This window comes from Megascapheus bottae, chromosome 1 (genome assembly GCF_031878675.1).
Source record: "Megascapheus bottae isolate mThoBot1 chromosome 1, mThoBot2.hap1, whole genome shotgun sequence".
Classification (NCBI taxonomy): Eukaryota; Metazoa; Chordata; class Mammalia; order Rodentia; family Geomyidae; genus Megascapheus; species Megascapheus bottae.
In genome coordinates this window covers 59,450,479-59,464,595 of record NC_143509.1, presented here as the reverse complement: position 1 = coordinate 59,464,595, position 14,117 = coordinate 59,450,479, and the positions used below count along the sequence as shown (strand labels likewise).

Sequence of the window (14,117 nt, the reverse complement as noted above, 5' to 3'; positions counted from 1 at the left end):
AAGTTTGGAGCCAGGAGCAGTGGCTCATATCTGGAATCCCAGGTAACAGGGAGATGTAGGTAGGAGAAGCACAAGCCTAGGCCAAGAAGGCAAAAAAAAAAAAATCTCTCTGAAATCCTAGAAGAGTGGCTCACATGGTAGATGACTCAAATGCAAGACCTTGAGTTTAAAACCTCAGGAGACAGAGGGAGGGGTAGGCGTGAGTTTTCTGTTAGTCACTGTTTACCCTTGACACCAAATACCCAAGAGAAACCATTGGAAAGGAGGAAGGGTCAAGCTGGGCTCACATTTTGAAAGGTCTCATGCTTGGTTCACTGGCTCTGTTGTTTCTGGACTGTGGAAAGGCAGAGCATCGTGGCAGAGTGAAGTCTCTCACCTTGTGGTGGCAAGGACACAGAAAGAATGAGAGACAGACAGAGAGACAGAGAAGAGTTTGAGAATGTGATACATCCCTCAAAGTCATGCTCCACTGATCTACTTCCTCACGCAAGGCCCACCTCCTAAAGGCCCATTCTGCTGTGGATCCAGCCTGATCCTGGTGGTCAGGCCTGCCCTTTGGTGATGCGGAGGGCGGGAGCTGGAGGTGGGTTTCACAGCTAAGCTGTGGCAGCTGTATGGTTTACCTTTAGAAGACGCCTGGCCTTGTCAGAGAGCCCAGCATTTGTGCTGAATCCTGGTAGCCCTACGCAGAAACGATGTGGCCTGCGAAATTAGAATTTGTGTCCCCATGCCCTTGAGAACATTTGGGAATGGCTTCCTTCGGGTTTTCAGAATAGAAATCCTTCTGTTTGGTACAGTGAGGAACGCGCAGCGGAAGCACATCCTGGCAGCCCACCAGATCATCCACGAGCACACGCAGGCCATGATCCAGCAGAACTTCTCCCAGCAGTCGCGGGACAGGGGTCCAGCCACTGATGCTGACCTGGCCTCTGACAGCCAAGGGACCCTCAAGGACCAGGAGGCCCCCAAGACACAGGAGTCTCCCAAGACACAGGAGACTCCTGAGAGAGGGGAGGCCCCAGGGACGCAAGAGGCCCCTGACACACAAGAGACCCCTGAGACAAAGGAGGCCCCCGAGAGAGAGGAGACCCCTGAGAGCCACGAGTTCCCAGAGACACAGGAGGCTCCCAAGAGAGAGGAGGTCCTCGAGACAGAGGAGGCCCCAGGGACACAAGAGACCCCTGAGACAGAGGAGGTCCCCGAGACAGAGGAGGTCCCTGAGACACAGGAGGCCCCGGAGGAGGTACCTGAAAACCAGGAAGCACCAGAGAATGAGGAGGCGCCTGAGAATGAGGAGAAACCAGAGAGCAACACAGAAGGTGAAGATGAGGAAGACAGCTAAGGTAAGCGTGATTTTCCGTGGGGAGGAAACAGCGAAGGAAAAGGAGCAACCTCAGCCCTGTGCCTGTCTGACAGCAGAATGCCAATGACTCTCTTGTTCTTTAAGAAAACCAAGTACTCCTACTTAAACTGAGCATGCCTTCTAGGTCTGGGCTTCCACCTTGACATTTAGCATTGCGTCAGTGACCACCCCTAGTGGGATGCTAGGATCTGGGAAGTAGGAATCTAGTTATTTCTTGTGAATTATTTTAGCATAGAACTAGACAAGGTTTTCTGAATGATGAACCATTTTTCCTCCTCTAGTGGTACTGCGGCCTGAACTCAGGGCTTCACTCCTGTGAGGCAAGTATTCTACTTCTTATTGCATACCTTCAGCCTTTTTTGTTTTTAGTTACTTTTCAAATGGCTCTGGCTGACCCGGACTACGGGAACCTCCTACTTACGCCTCCCACTGAGCTAGGAGTATAGGTGTAAGCCGCCACATTTGATGGTGAACACTGTTTTAAAAGGCATGCTCATACGAAGGCGGACAGGCTATGCATTTAGCTAGTTGTTAATCTAGCACGAAGCACTAACCCTGTGCAAGATGACAATTCGGACGTCATCTGCAGCTCCCACCAGGGGCTGATGTTAGGCTAGAGTAAACATTCATCCTCACAAGTCTGGCCCAGACCACATTCGGCATGGGTGTACTCAGCAAGATGCAACAGGAAACATGGCTTCCAGCAGAGAAATATGTCACTTTTCTGTCTGTAGAAGTTCTTATCTTGGCCATATAGGACACAGACTTCTTTTCCTTAGTCCTGGGTTACCAAGGAAAAGTTTTGCAGTGCATAGAACAGGAGCTACCAGGCTCATATCGCAAGGGCTATAATCTCTTGTAATAATTCCTTAGGCATAGCTTTAAGGGTTTCCACAATTGCTTCACCCAGTAACAAAACTTAGCACACTGGGGGGGGGAGCTCAAAGTAATCATTTCCTGTGCAGTATTAGTAGTTTATTCACAAGTCCACCCTATCCAGATGCAGTTTACCAGTCAGGGGTCATTTTTATCCAAAGTAGTAGAAGCCACTTAGCAGCCTAATTGATATGTGCTACATTATCTATCAGGTGACTAGGAGAACAGAACTAGAGTCTACTGAAAGTTAAAAGAGTCAATTGAAAGTTTTTAAAAGGAAAAGGGAGTGGCTCTTGGCTCAAATCAGCCTTTCTTTTCCTGCCTTGGAGGACACATATTTTTGCTTTTTACCTAGAATTCTCACTGTCGTGATAGGAAAAAGCATCAGTGCATGAGAGAACTCCTGTCTTGGCATTCTGCTGCTAACAGTATAGTTTCCTATGCTGCCCTTCTCGTGGGGTCTGCTCATGCACTGCACATGTTCTAGGGGACCCGCTGCAGGGATCTATTGGAATCTTAACCCCCAGTCAAAGACAGGATCATGAAAGGAAGGCTGAAATAAAATGATGAGAGGGAGGAGGAGGAGGCATGAATGTAAAGGGTGGACTGTCTCAACAACAAAATAAAAGTAATGAAATAACCTCAGAAATCTTTGACGATATTAACCATATGCTTATATGTAATGACCTGTACCACATCAGTTCAAAGCATTTTGCCTATCCTGTTTTCTTGATAAAAGTAAGCCAGAGAAATGAAATGTCATTTTTCTGGAGTGTGAATTGAATAAAATTAGTGATTTACCCAGCTTGAGTTATATATATCTGATTTTTATACGTTCCCTATTATGATGACCCATGAAGTAAAAGTAAAGGAGTAAAAAAAAAAGACATCTTCCAACTATGGATTGAAAGTAAAATACACCTCATCAAACCCATGTAAAGCATGTATGATAGTTATAAAACATCTTTAAAAAAACCCTAAAACAAGTTTTAAGGACCCTCAGCAAAGATCATCCAATAAATCACATGAGTGGAACATAGGTTTTGTTGTCCCCAACTCATAATATTCCTCTCCATTCCTTCTTGTAGGATCAGGAAAGTTGTAAGATGACTTAGTAATGCACAGGGAGAGGGGAAGCAGTAATGACTACTGACTGTTGAGATACATGTCTTACTTGGAAAGTCATGGAGCTATAACACTGTGGAGAACTTCCAGGCCAAAATCTTAAAAGAAATTCAGAGTTGACTCTGGTACTTAGAACCTCTCTTTTCCTGTTAATATGTTTTTTATACGTATCAGTGATTTCAAAGGTCCTTTTGTCTTTTTTTAAGTTTTTATGTTTATTTCCTGAGGAGCTATGACAATTCTAGAAAATGTGATTGAAACATTGGACAATGCTACTTAAAAGCATAAACAAAGAGGACAAAAGCTAGAGTCAAAGTTGAAGCCTTAAGGATTCCCCTTTCATTTTGTGTAGGGAATCAAAAAGACTATGCCCTAGTGGTACAAGTTAACTGGAAGTTAATCTTCTTGTACATACTACAGCTAAGCTTACAATCATTCAAATGAATTAAAAAAATAATCTCAGTTGTATGGGAATTAATGCACCATCTATCTGGCAAATATCATGTAACCCTTCTATTAATTACAATAAAACTATATGAAAAAATAAATTTTTAAAAAAGATAAAAAAATAATCTCAGAGTAAAATTTCTGAGCTATAGGACTTCAAAGAGAGCACTCAATTCAAAATCATGATCTAAAACAAGAGATGCAAGGCATCAAAAATGACCAAGTAGAAGGACCAAGTGAAGAACAAAGTAGAAAGTATTGATAGCAGATTAGACAATGCTGAAGAGAGACTCTCCAGACTTGAAGATAACCTAGAAGTTATAGAGAAAGACCAGAAAAAGAAGTCAAACCAAGTCTAAGAACTATGACTGATCTCTTCAGGAGCTCTAAGATACAATTAGGAAGCCTAATTTAAGGCTAATCAGTATTGAGGAGGGCCTGAAGAAGGAGGTCAATGGAATTGGAAATATACTTCAGGGAATCATCTCAGAGAACTTCCAAAATATGCAGAAGGACAGGCCCATCCAGATACAAGAAGCTTTTAGAACCTCAAACAGACCTGACCAGAAAAGGACATCCTACTGCCACATTATAATCCCTACAGGATCCATAAAGACAGGGAAAGGATCCTTAAAACAGCCAGGGAGAAGAGAATAAAGGAAAACCAATCAGAAAAACCACAGATTTCTCAGCAGAGACCATGCAAGCAAGAAGAGCTTGGAATGATGTATGTCATACCTAAAGACAAATAACTACCAACCAAGAATAAAGTACCCAGCTAAGTTCATTCGTAGCTGAGGGAAAAATGAAAACCTTCTATACCAAGGAAAAGCTGAAACATTATCGACCAAACCAGCATTACAGAAAATTCTGAAAGACAGTCTACATATTGAAAATCGATACAAACATGTTACTGACAGAGAAATGGCACCTAAAAATCATACCAGCTAATTACAGCAAGAATTGACAAGTCACAGGCCCTAATGAAAAAAAAATGGCTGGAACTAGTAAATATTTTTCACTCCTAACCCGCAATATCAATGGACTTAACTCTCCAATTAAATGGCATAGATTGTCTAGTTGGATCAAAAAGCAAGATCCATCTTTCTGCTGTCTTCAAGAGACACATCTTGCCCCCCAAAACTAACATATTCTGAGAAGGGGAGGCTGGAACAAAATTTATCAATCTAATGGCCCCCATAAGCAGGCTGGAGTTGAAGTCCTCTTATCAGATAAATTAAACTTCAAACTAAAATTAGTGAGAAGAGACAAAGAATATTATTACATACTACTAAAGGGATCTCTCCTTCAGGAGGATAGAACCATCCTAAATATTTACACACCTAATGCCAGAGCACCTAACGTCATCAAACAAACTTTACATAAACTATAACTACACATAGATCCAAACACAGTGATTGTTTGGGTCTTTAACACACCACTATCACCTCTGGATAGATCAACCAGGCAAAAACTCAACAGAGAAACCTCAGACTTGAACAATTGCATAGACCAACTAGACCTAACAGACATCTGCTGATTATTCCACCAAGCAGCACTGGAATATACATTTTTTTTCAGCAACACATGGAACATTTTCTAAAATAGACCACAGTTTAGGGCAGAAAGCAAACCTGTGCAGATTCAGAAACACTGAAATTATTCCCTGAATTCTCTCAGACCACTAGTACATAAAATTGGAACTGAACATCAGTCTCCACCAAGGAAAATCTTGTAACTCATGGAGACTAAACAACACGTTGTTGAATGATCATTGAGGAGATCAGAACAGAAATTCAACAGTTTATAGAATTTAACAAAAAGGAACACACAAAATACCAGCTCATTTGGGACACAGCAAAGGCAGTACTCAGAGGAAAATTTATAGCTCTGACAGCCTGCATTAACAAATTGAAAAAAAATCTCAAACCAACAATTTAATGGTCACCTTAAGCTCTTGGAAAAAGAGTAACAAACAAATCCCAATGCCAGTAGAAGGAAACAAGTTATTAAAATTAAAACAGAATTAAGTGAATTAGAGTCCAGAATCACCATAGATAGAATCAACAAAACAAGGAGTTGGTTCTTTGAAAAAATTAACAAAATTGACAGATCCTTATCAAATCTTACCAAAAAAAGAAGGGAACACACCCAAATAAAATCATGGATGAGAATGGAAATATCACAAAAGAAATTACCAAGATCCAAAGCATCATAAGGAATACTTTTCAAACCTTTATATCAACAAATTTGAAAATCTAGACGAGATGGATGAATTTCTAGCCAATATTAACATAACCAAAGTGAACCAAGAAGATCTACATCAACTAAATAGACCTATTTCAAGTATTAAAATAGAAATGGCAATGAGACCTACCATCCAAGAAAAGCACAGGGCCTATGGATTCACTGCTGAATTCTATAAGGCTTTCATAGCAGAGCTCACACCAATATTCCTCAAGCTCTTCAATGAAATTGAAAGCGAAGGCTCTTTGCCAAACTCATTCTATGAAGCCAGCATAATCCTCATCCCAAAACCAGACAGGTACTCATCAAAGAAAGAGAACTATAGACCCATTTCTTTGATGAATATTGATGCAAAACTTCTCACCAAAATATTGGCCAACTGTCTTCAGCAACTCATCAAAAAAAATTATACACTGTGATCAAACAAGATTCATTTCAGGGATGCAAAGCTGGTTCAATACACGCAAGTCAATAAATATCATTCATCACATCAATAGGAGCAAGGACAAGAATTACATGATTATCTTAATAGTTGCAGAAAAGAAATTTGACAAGATCCAACACCCCTTTATGCTAAAAGCTCTGGGGAAACTAGGATTCCGTGGAACATTCCTCAGTATAATAAAGGCTCTGTATGACAAACATACAGCTAGTATTATAATTAATGGTGGAAAAACTAAAGCCATTTCCTCTAAAATCAGGAACAAGACAAGGATGCCCACTCTCTCCACTCCTCTTTAACATAGTATTAGAATTCCTAGCCAGACCAATAAGGCAAGAAGCAAGCACAAAGGGGATCCAAATAGGGAAAGAAGAAGTGAAATTTTCCCTCTTTGCAGATGACATGGTTCTGTATTTAAAGAACCCTATAGACTCCACTCCCAAGTTGCTTGAGCTGATACAAAACTTTGGCAAGGTAGCAGGGTATAAAATTAACCCTCAAAAATCAATGGCTTTCCTATATGCTAACAACGAGAAGAATGAGGCAGAAATCAGAAAAGCTACTCCTTTTGCAATAGCCACAAAGAAAATAAAGTACTTAGGAATTAACTAAGGACATAAAGGACCTTTATAATGAAAACTTTAAAAACCTGATAGAGGAAATTAAAGCAGAACTGAGGAAGTGGATAAACCTCCCATGCTCCTGGATTGGAAGAATTAATATGAAAATGGAAATCCTGCCAAGGGCTATCTACAAATTCAGTGCAATATCCACCGATATCCCAATGTCATTTTTTAAGGAAATAGAAGAAGGAATCCAAAATTTCATATGGAATAATAAAAGACCTCTTATAGCAAAAAGAATTCGTACGAGAAAGAACAGCACTGGATGAATTTTAATACCAAACTTTAGACTCTATTACAAAGCTATAGTAACCAAAATAGCTTGGTACTGGCACAAGAACAGGCCTGAGGGCCAATGGAATAGAACTGTGGACCCAGAAATCAACCCACAGACTGATGGCCACCTAATCTTTGATAAGGAAACAAAAAAATAGATTGGAAAAAGACAGCCTCTTTAACAAATGGTGCCGGCAGAACTGGTTAAGCACTTGCAGAAAACTAAAGTTGGATCTTTCTATGTCACCCTGCACCAGGATTAATTCCAGATGGATCTAACACCTTGAGGTAAACACAGATAACTTGAAAACTCTATGAGAAGGAATAGGTAGAAACTTTCTTAATAAAGACCCAGAAACACAACAAATTAAAGAAAGTTTGGAGAAATGGGACTGCATTAAACTGCAGAGCTTCTGTAGGGCAAAGGACGTAGCTAGCAAATTAAATAGAAAGCCCACAGAGTGGGAGATCTTCATTAGCCATACAACAGACAAAGGCCTCATATCTAAAATGTCTACAGCTAAAAAAATTGAATCGCTCCAAAACAAATCTTCAAAGAAACAGCCATCCCATTAAAAGATGGTCTAAAGACTTAAAGAAAGACTTCTCTGAAGAGGAAGTAAGAATGGCCTATTGACACATGAAGAAATGCTTAACATCTCTGGCCAAAAAAGAAATGCAAATCACAACAACTTTGAGATTCCACTTCATTCCAGTTAGAATGGCCAGGATCAAGAAATATAACAACAGATGCTGATGGGGATATGGCCAGGAGGGATTGCTATTACAGTGTTAACGGAATGAAATCGCATTCAATCACTCTGGAAAGCAGTATGACGATTCCTCAAAAGACTAAACATAGAGCTACCCTATGACCCAGCAATTCCACTCCCTGGTATTTACCCAAATGTCCCCAAACAAGGACATACTAAAGCCACTAGCACAAGGATGTTCTTTGCAGCATTATGTATCATAGCAAAGATATGGAATCAACCAAGATGCCCCTCAGTAGATGAGTGGGTCAACAAGATGTGGTGTGTATACACAATGGATTTCTATGCAGCCATCAGAAAGAATGACATTGCCCCATTTGTAAGGAAATGGGAAGACTTGGAAAAAAAATCATATTAAGTGAAGTAAGCCAGACCCAAGGGAACATAGGCTCAATGGTTTCCCTCATTTGTAGTAATTAGTACACATCTAGGACTCTCCTAGCAGAGGATTACAATAGCTCAAAATCTAGGTACATAAGGTCATGTAGGATGAGACTAAATGAAAGGATCTAGGATATGTAAATGAGAGCTTTATCTTGTCTGATTGTTGTTCTTAGTGTACTACATTATTTCTCATTATTTCTTTTATTGCCCTTTGGTTAATCTCGTATTGTTACTGTATCTGACTTTGTTACCTGGTACATTGTATATATGTTTATGGGGGGAAAACAAGATGATTGGGAGGGGGTAGGATGAGGGAAATGGGAACAAAAGCATGAGAAGAGGTATCAATATGTCAGAAGTAATGCACCTACTATCTGGTGAATGTAACTGTAACTCCTCTGTGCATTACCCCTACAATAAAAAAATAATAATCCCAGAAGTGGAATTAAGTAATAATTATTTGATTCTTCAGTAACTTGTCAGAAATAACATGTTCAGTTTTCCTTAGAGGAGGTTAACATCACCCTGGACCTGAATTTTCTTTTTTCAAAAACAAATTATCACCTACAACTGGTAGGGCACAGTCAAGGATACCTGGGTACAAGCAGAGACATGGCACTTGAACAAGCAGCAGTGGAAACAGTAGATGATAGAAACAACTCGAAGACATCTTGAATATTGTGATTCTTAAAATGCTTGTGTTCACTGCATTGACTTAGAACCTTTTCAATTGTGGAAAAAACTAATTTCTGTGATTTAATCCCCAGATGAATAAGATGAACTTAAAAACAAAAATTGGATTGGATGCTATTATAATAAATACCTACATATGTGGAAGTGGCTTTGTAATGGGTAACAGATAGAATGTTGAGATGCATGTAATATCAGATGGAAGTGTAAAACACATTATTGCAAACTTTCCGGAACTGTATTCTAATTTTTCATAGAGGATATGAGCAATAAGACTAAGTATTTATCTGAGTAGTCTATTAAGCAAAAATGCTAAAAGATTGTGGCTTCTCCTGGCTACTTACAATAAACAGGGAAGACAAGAGATGACACAAAGAAAAAAGTGTTAAACCAAAAGAAACCAGGTCTGAAAGAGTTGAAAAATTCTCAGCCTATTCATATTGCAAAAAATAAGAAAATCAGATGAGACCACTAGGATGTGGCTGAACCACCATTTGAAAAGGAGTTTATAAAGGGATTATATGATCAGCCACATTGCCAGTTTGACCTAGAGAGACAGGGGAAAGCTACTGGACTTCTGAGATTTGATTGGATGGAATGAAGGAGTGTGAATGACCCCACAGGAGACTGAAGAGTCAGCAAGCCAGCTGTCCTCCACTCTGAGCTCGGTGGTGAGACTCTAGTCCCAGCACAACCTTAAAGGAAGAATCCCTGCCTCAAGCCTTGGGGTGGGTCATCGCAGATTCCAAAGATCAGAACCTCCCCCACAGAAGAGCAACAGGGATGGTGCTGCTGTGGCCTTGAAAGGAAGCCATTTCTCAAGCGTTAACCTCCAATGGCATTAGCCTTACAAGGTCCCAGATTTGCTCACTGGCCTGTTGTTTCCACCTTATCCTTACTGGAATGGGAATAGCTATGCAGAGCATGTTCACCGTTGCATTTTGGAAGAATTCGTAAGTTGTCTGGTCTCACAGGCTCACAGTTAGAGAGGGAATTTTGCTTGGAAATGTGTTGTATCTTGAGTCTCACCCATTTTGGCTTACATAATATTCAAGCAACAGTTGGGACTTCATACTTTCGGTCTGATACTGAAACCAGTTAAGAATCTTGGGGGCTGGGAGCATGGCCTAGTGGTAGAGTACTCACCTAGCATGTACAAAGCCCTGGATTTGATTCTTCGGTACCACATACACAGAAAAAGCCAGAAGTGGTGTTGTAACTCAAGTGGCACAGCGCTAGCCTTGAGTAAAAAGTGTTCAAGGAAAGTGTCCAGGCCCTGAGTTCAAGCCCTAGTATTGGCAAAAAAAAAAAAAAACAAAAAAAGAAGAGTTTTTGGATTGTTGGGGGATGGAATGAATGTTTGGTGTGAGAAGGCAGTGGATGCTGGGGCATGCATATGGTGAAGTCCTAACTCCTGGGGTGACAGTCTTGATAACATATGTGGTTTGAATATTTTACATGTGCAAATACTGAGTTTTCAGTTATAAACCAGTTAACTGAAAGCTTTTGTTCTTCAGTACTAATATTTGGAAAATAAGATACTGATGTAAGAAATATGTGAATCCATAGGCTTCTAAATGACAGAGCGAGGGTAGCCGGGAGCTGCCTGTCTTTAAAACCAGAGCTCAGTGCATCATAGCTAGACAGTTTTTCTCATTCTGGAAATAAATGTTTGTAAAAGAAGACTCGTTTTTAACTATTTGACTTCTTTTTTTTCAGATTGTGTATGGTTTTTTAAGAAGCTGTACAAGTCATCTTGAGAACTCCAGTAGTCAGTGCTTCTTCTGAGACATGCGGCTCTTGAGAGCTTGTCCATATGTGCTTCCTGAGGAGACAGATTTCTTTTCCTAACATGCCCAGTAACTTCAAATGACTTTCACTAGTAACTGCTGATTGAAAAGAGTTTTATTTTCTTTGGTGTTTTCTAGATGCCCTCTACTTCAAGAGAAAATTATTCTTGCGTCTTATTTCAGCATTTTCACTATGATTATGTGCTGGCTTGTCTACTCAAAAAGAAATGTGCTGAATATTTCTTACGTTGTTTCAGGTTGCTATTCCTAGGACCTTGGAATTATCTACTAAGGTAGAACATGGGCTTCATCCAGCATTTCATCTCCGGGATTTATATCCAACAGAAATGCATGAGTACAGGCACCACGTATTAGTCATTGTGACCTGCAAACTGGAAATCCACATGTCCTCACTACTGGAGTGGATACAATAAGCATGGATGTATTTTTTTTCCACAGCACTCAACCTGGCACTGAGCTGGGGTATAAGACATAGAGTCACCCAGCCCGACCAGGAAGGCAGGCAGGTCTGCCCATCCACCACAAAGATCAGAATTGAATGGATTTCTCTTCATTCAAAGACGAGCAAGTCAGAAAAACAAATCAACAAACAAAAGCAGCAGCAGCAAAATCAACATGGAGCCCCTGTAAGGACTTTACAAAAGAAAATCTGTGTTACACTGAGAATAAAAGTTTATCTCACATGACATATTACTTTAAGAAACATGAAAGGTTTCAGAAACTTCTGGTGTTTGTACTGAGAGGCAGAAAGAAAAGCCTTCTTACAAATCATATTAGGGAACAGTAAAAAATATCGAAAAGGAAAGAAAGTCATTCAAAAAGGATTAATAATCCAATTTCAAAAACTGTAGCTGTGATTCAAGTCATTGATAGAGCACTAGTAAACACAAAGCCCTGCATCAACAACAGGAAAAACTCAATGACAAAACTGGTGTATTCATTTGGATGCATTTTAAAGAACCAAACTATTGTAGCCCAAACAAAATGTGTTTTATTGGTGACAAATGTGTTAAATATGGAATAGGAGAAAAAAGAGCCAAGAGATAAAAATGACCAAGACATTAGCACTGGATGCACAATCATATGAGCACTAGAAATTCTTGAAGAAACCAGAACAAATAAATTAGAAACAATAAGCAGACACTGAATTCAAAACAAAACAAAACACCCATAAAACTCTGAGCTGAAAAAATGGGGGTTAGGCATGGTAGTACATACCTATAATCACGACTACCTAGAAGGTGGTGATCTTAGTGGTGTAGACCCAGCTGTAGGTAAGAGAATCACAGTCCAGCCAGCCCAGGCAAAAATGGGAGGAGAATACTATCCAGCAGAGAACAACAAGGGTCACACTAATGATTTCCATTTTGCAGGTCAAGAGATCAGTACTGCATCTGCTTAGCTCTGCTATTGTAGAGTTATATAAGCAGCCATAGGTAGCATAAATGAAGAAGAATAATTGAGTTCTAATAAAATTTACTTTAAACAGCAGCAGGATGATTGTGGTCCATGGACCAGGTTTGCTTATCTCTGCTGCTATGTAAAATGCATCCTTACTTTTCAAAAAGATTTAGTGACCTCTCTCAAAGGGCATAGATAATGAAACTTGGAATATTTTCCTAGAAAAATCTTTATCTGTCTTTTGTAACTAGGTTTTATATTTAAACACACAAGCATAAAGGAAACTGGAAGTTTTCCAGGAGAGGACAACAGTTTTCCTGGTATCAGTAACCTTATAATGGCTTGAGTTTAAACACTCCAACATTTACAACCTTTGCTGTTGAAATTAAAACACCTGCAGTGTGATTGGAGCTCTGTACAGGCTTGAGGCTAGAATGGTACAGTTTATAGTAATATAAAATTACAAATGATTTTCTGTGCGTGTGTGTGTTGGTCCTAGGGCTTGAACTCAGGGTCTGGATGGTGTCCCTGAGCCTCTTTTTGCTCAAAATTGGCATTCTACGACTTGAGTCACAATATCACTTCTAGCTTTTTCTGAGTAGTAGTCTCTTAGCCTTTCCTGCCTGGGTTGGATTTGAACCATGAGCCTCAACTCTTAGCCACCTGTGTCTCCTGATTAGGACTGATTACAGGTGTGAGCCACTAGCACATGACTCGCAGTGAACTTTGAGGTTGGAATGTTTGGATGCATGTACCAGGCTAGACCTCCACTGTTCCCCCAGCTCAGATTTTTTTTTTTTTTGCCAGTGCTCAGGGTCTGAGCACTGTCCTTAGGCTTTCTCAAGGCTAGAACTCTACCGCTTGAGCCACAGCAACATTTCTGGCTTTTTCAATGTACGTGGTACCGAGGAATGGAACCCGGGTCTTCGTGCATGCTAGGCAAGCACTCTATCACTAGGACAAACTCCTGGCCCAGAATTTTTTTTTTAAGTTGTTTTGCTTATCGCGTCTAGTATATTTATTCTGGCTTCTCCAAAAATTTCTACTGCCTATGAGAAAGCAATTACCCAAGCTCATCTAGGGCTAATCTCTTTTCCTTTCCCATTCCACTCTTAACAAATTTGTCACCAATAAAACCAATTTTGTTTGCTGTTTTAGTATTTCTTTAAATTGTATTCAAATGAGCACCCCAGTTTGTTACTGGACTTTTCTTGTTATGACATTGAGCGTTGAACTTAGGGCTTTTCGCTTGCAGGCACGTGCTCTGTCACAGTCACGAGACAGCCACAGCTGCAACTATTGATATTGGATAAACTATGTTAAAAAATTGGTAGAAGAAAGGAGTCCACAACACTCACTCACTGCACAAAGCATACTTTGGACACGGTTGACAAAAATAGTCATTGTAGGGAACCAACTATGTATTTGTGATGGAGAAGAAATAGGCACATTCCTGTGAGTTCTGGTGGGAACAGCACAAATTTACTTCTTTCCCCCTAATTCTTACCCACTTAAGTCACCGAGAATGGTGGTTTTCCAGTGCAGAATTAGCCTTGTTGCCAGAGGCCAAAGACTTGGGAGGTGTTGCAAATCTAACCTAAAATTGAATGAGAGCATCTTGAAAGGGATGATATATTTTCTCCTAGTGGGAATCCTACA

At 40.1% G+C, this 14,117-nt stretch overlaps 1 protein-coding gene across 4 annotated transcripts in view; it reads left to right on the top strand.

The window, feature by feature from the left end:
• Cfap91 (cilia and flagella associated protein 91) overlaps window positions 1-12,923 on the top strand; it is a 53,767-nt gene extending 40,844 nt beyond the window's left edge. For 2 of the 4 annotated variants that reach the window (XM_090345714.1, XM_090345743.1), the window contains 2 exons: window positions 798-1,343; window positions 10,966-12,923. In XM_090345714.1, coding sequence (XP_090201840.1) covers window positions 798-1,342 — 545 coding nt within the window. In that variant the 3' untranslated portion in view covers window position 1,343; window positions 10,966-12,923. Of the gene's footprint in view, window positions 1-797; window positions 1,344-1,644; window positions 1,685-10,965 lie in introns of those variants that run through there. The other 2 variants (XM_090345733.1, XM_090345724.1) reach the window with 2 other exon arrangements.
• Window positions 12,924-14,117: the final 1,194 nt, after the last annotated feature.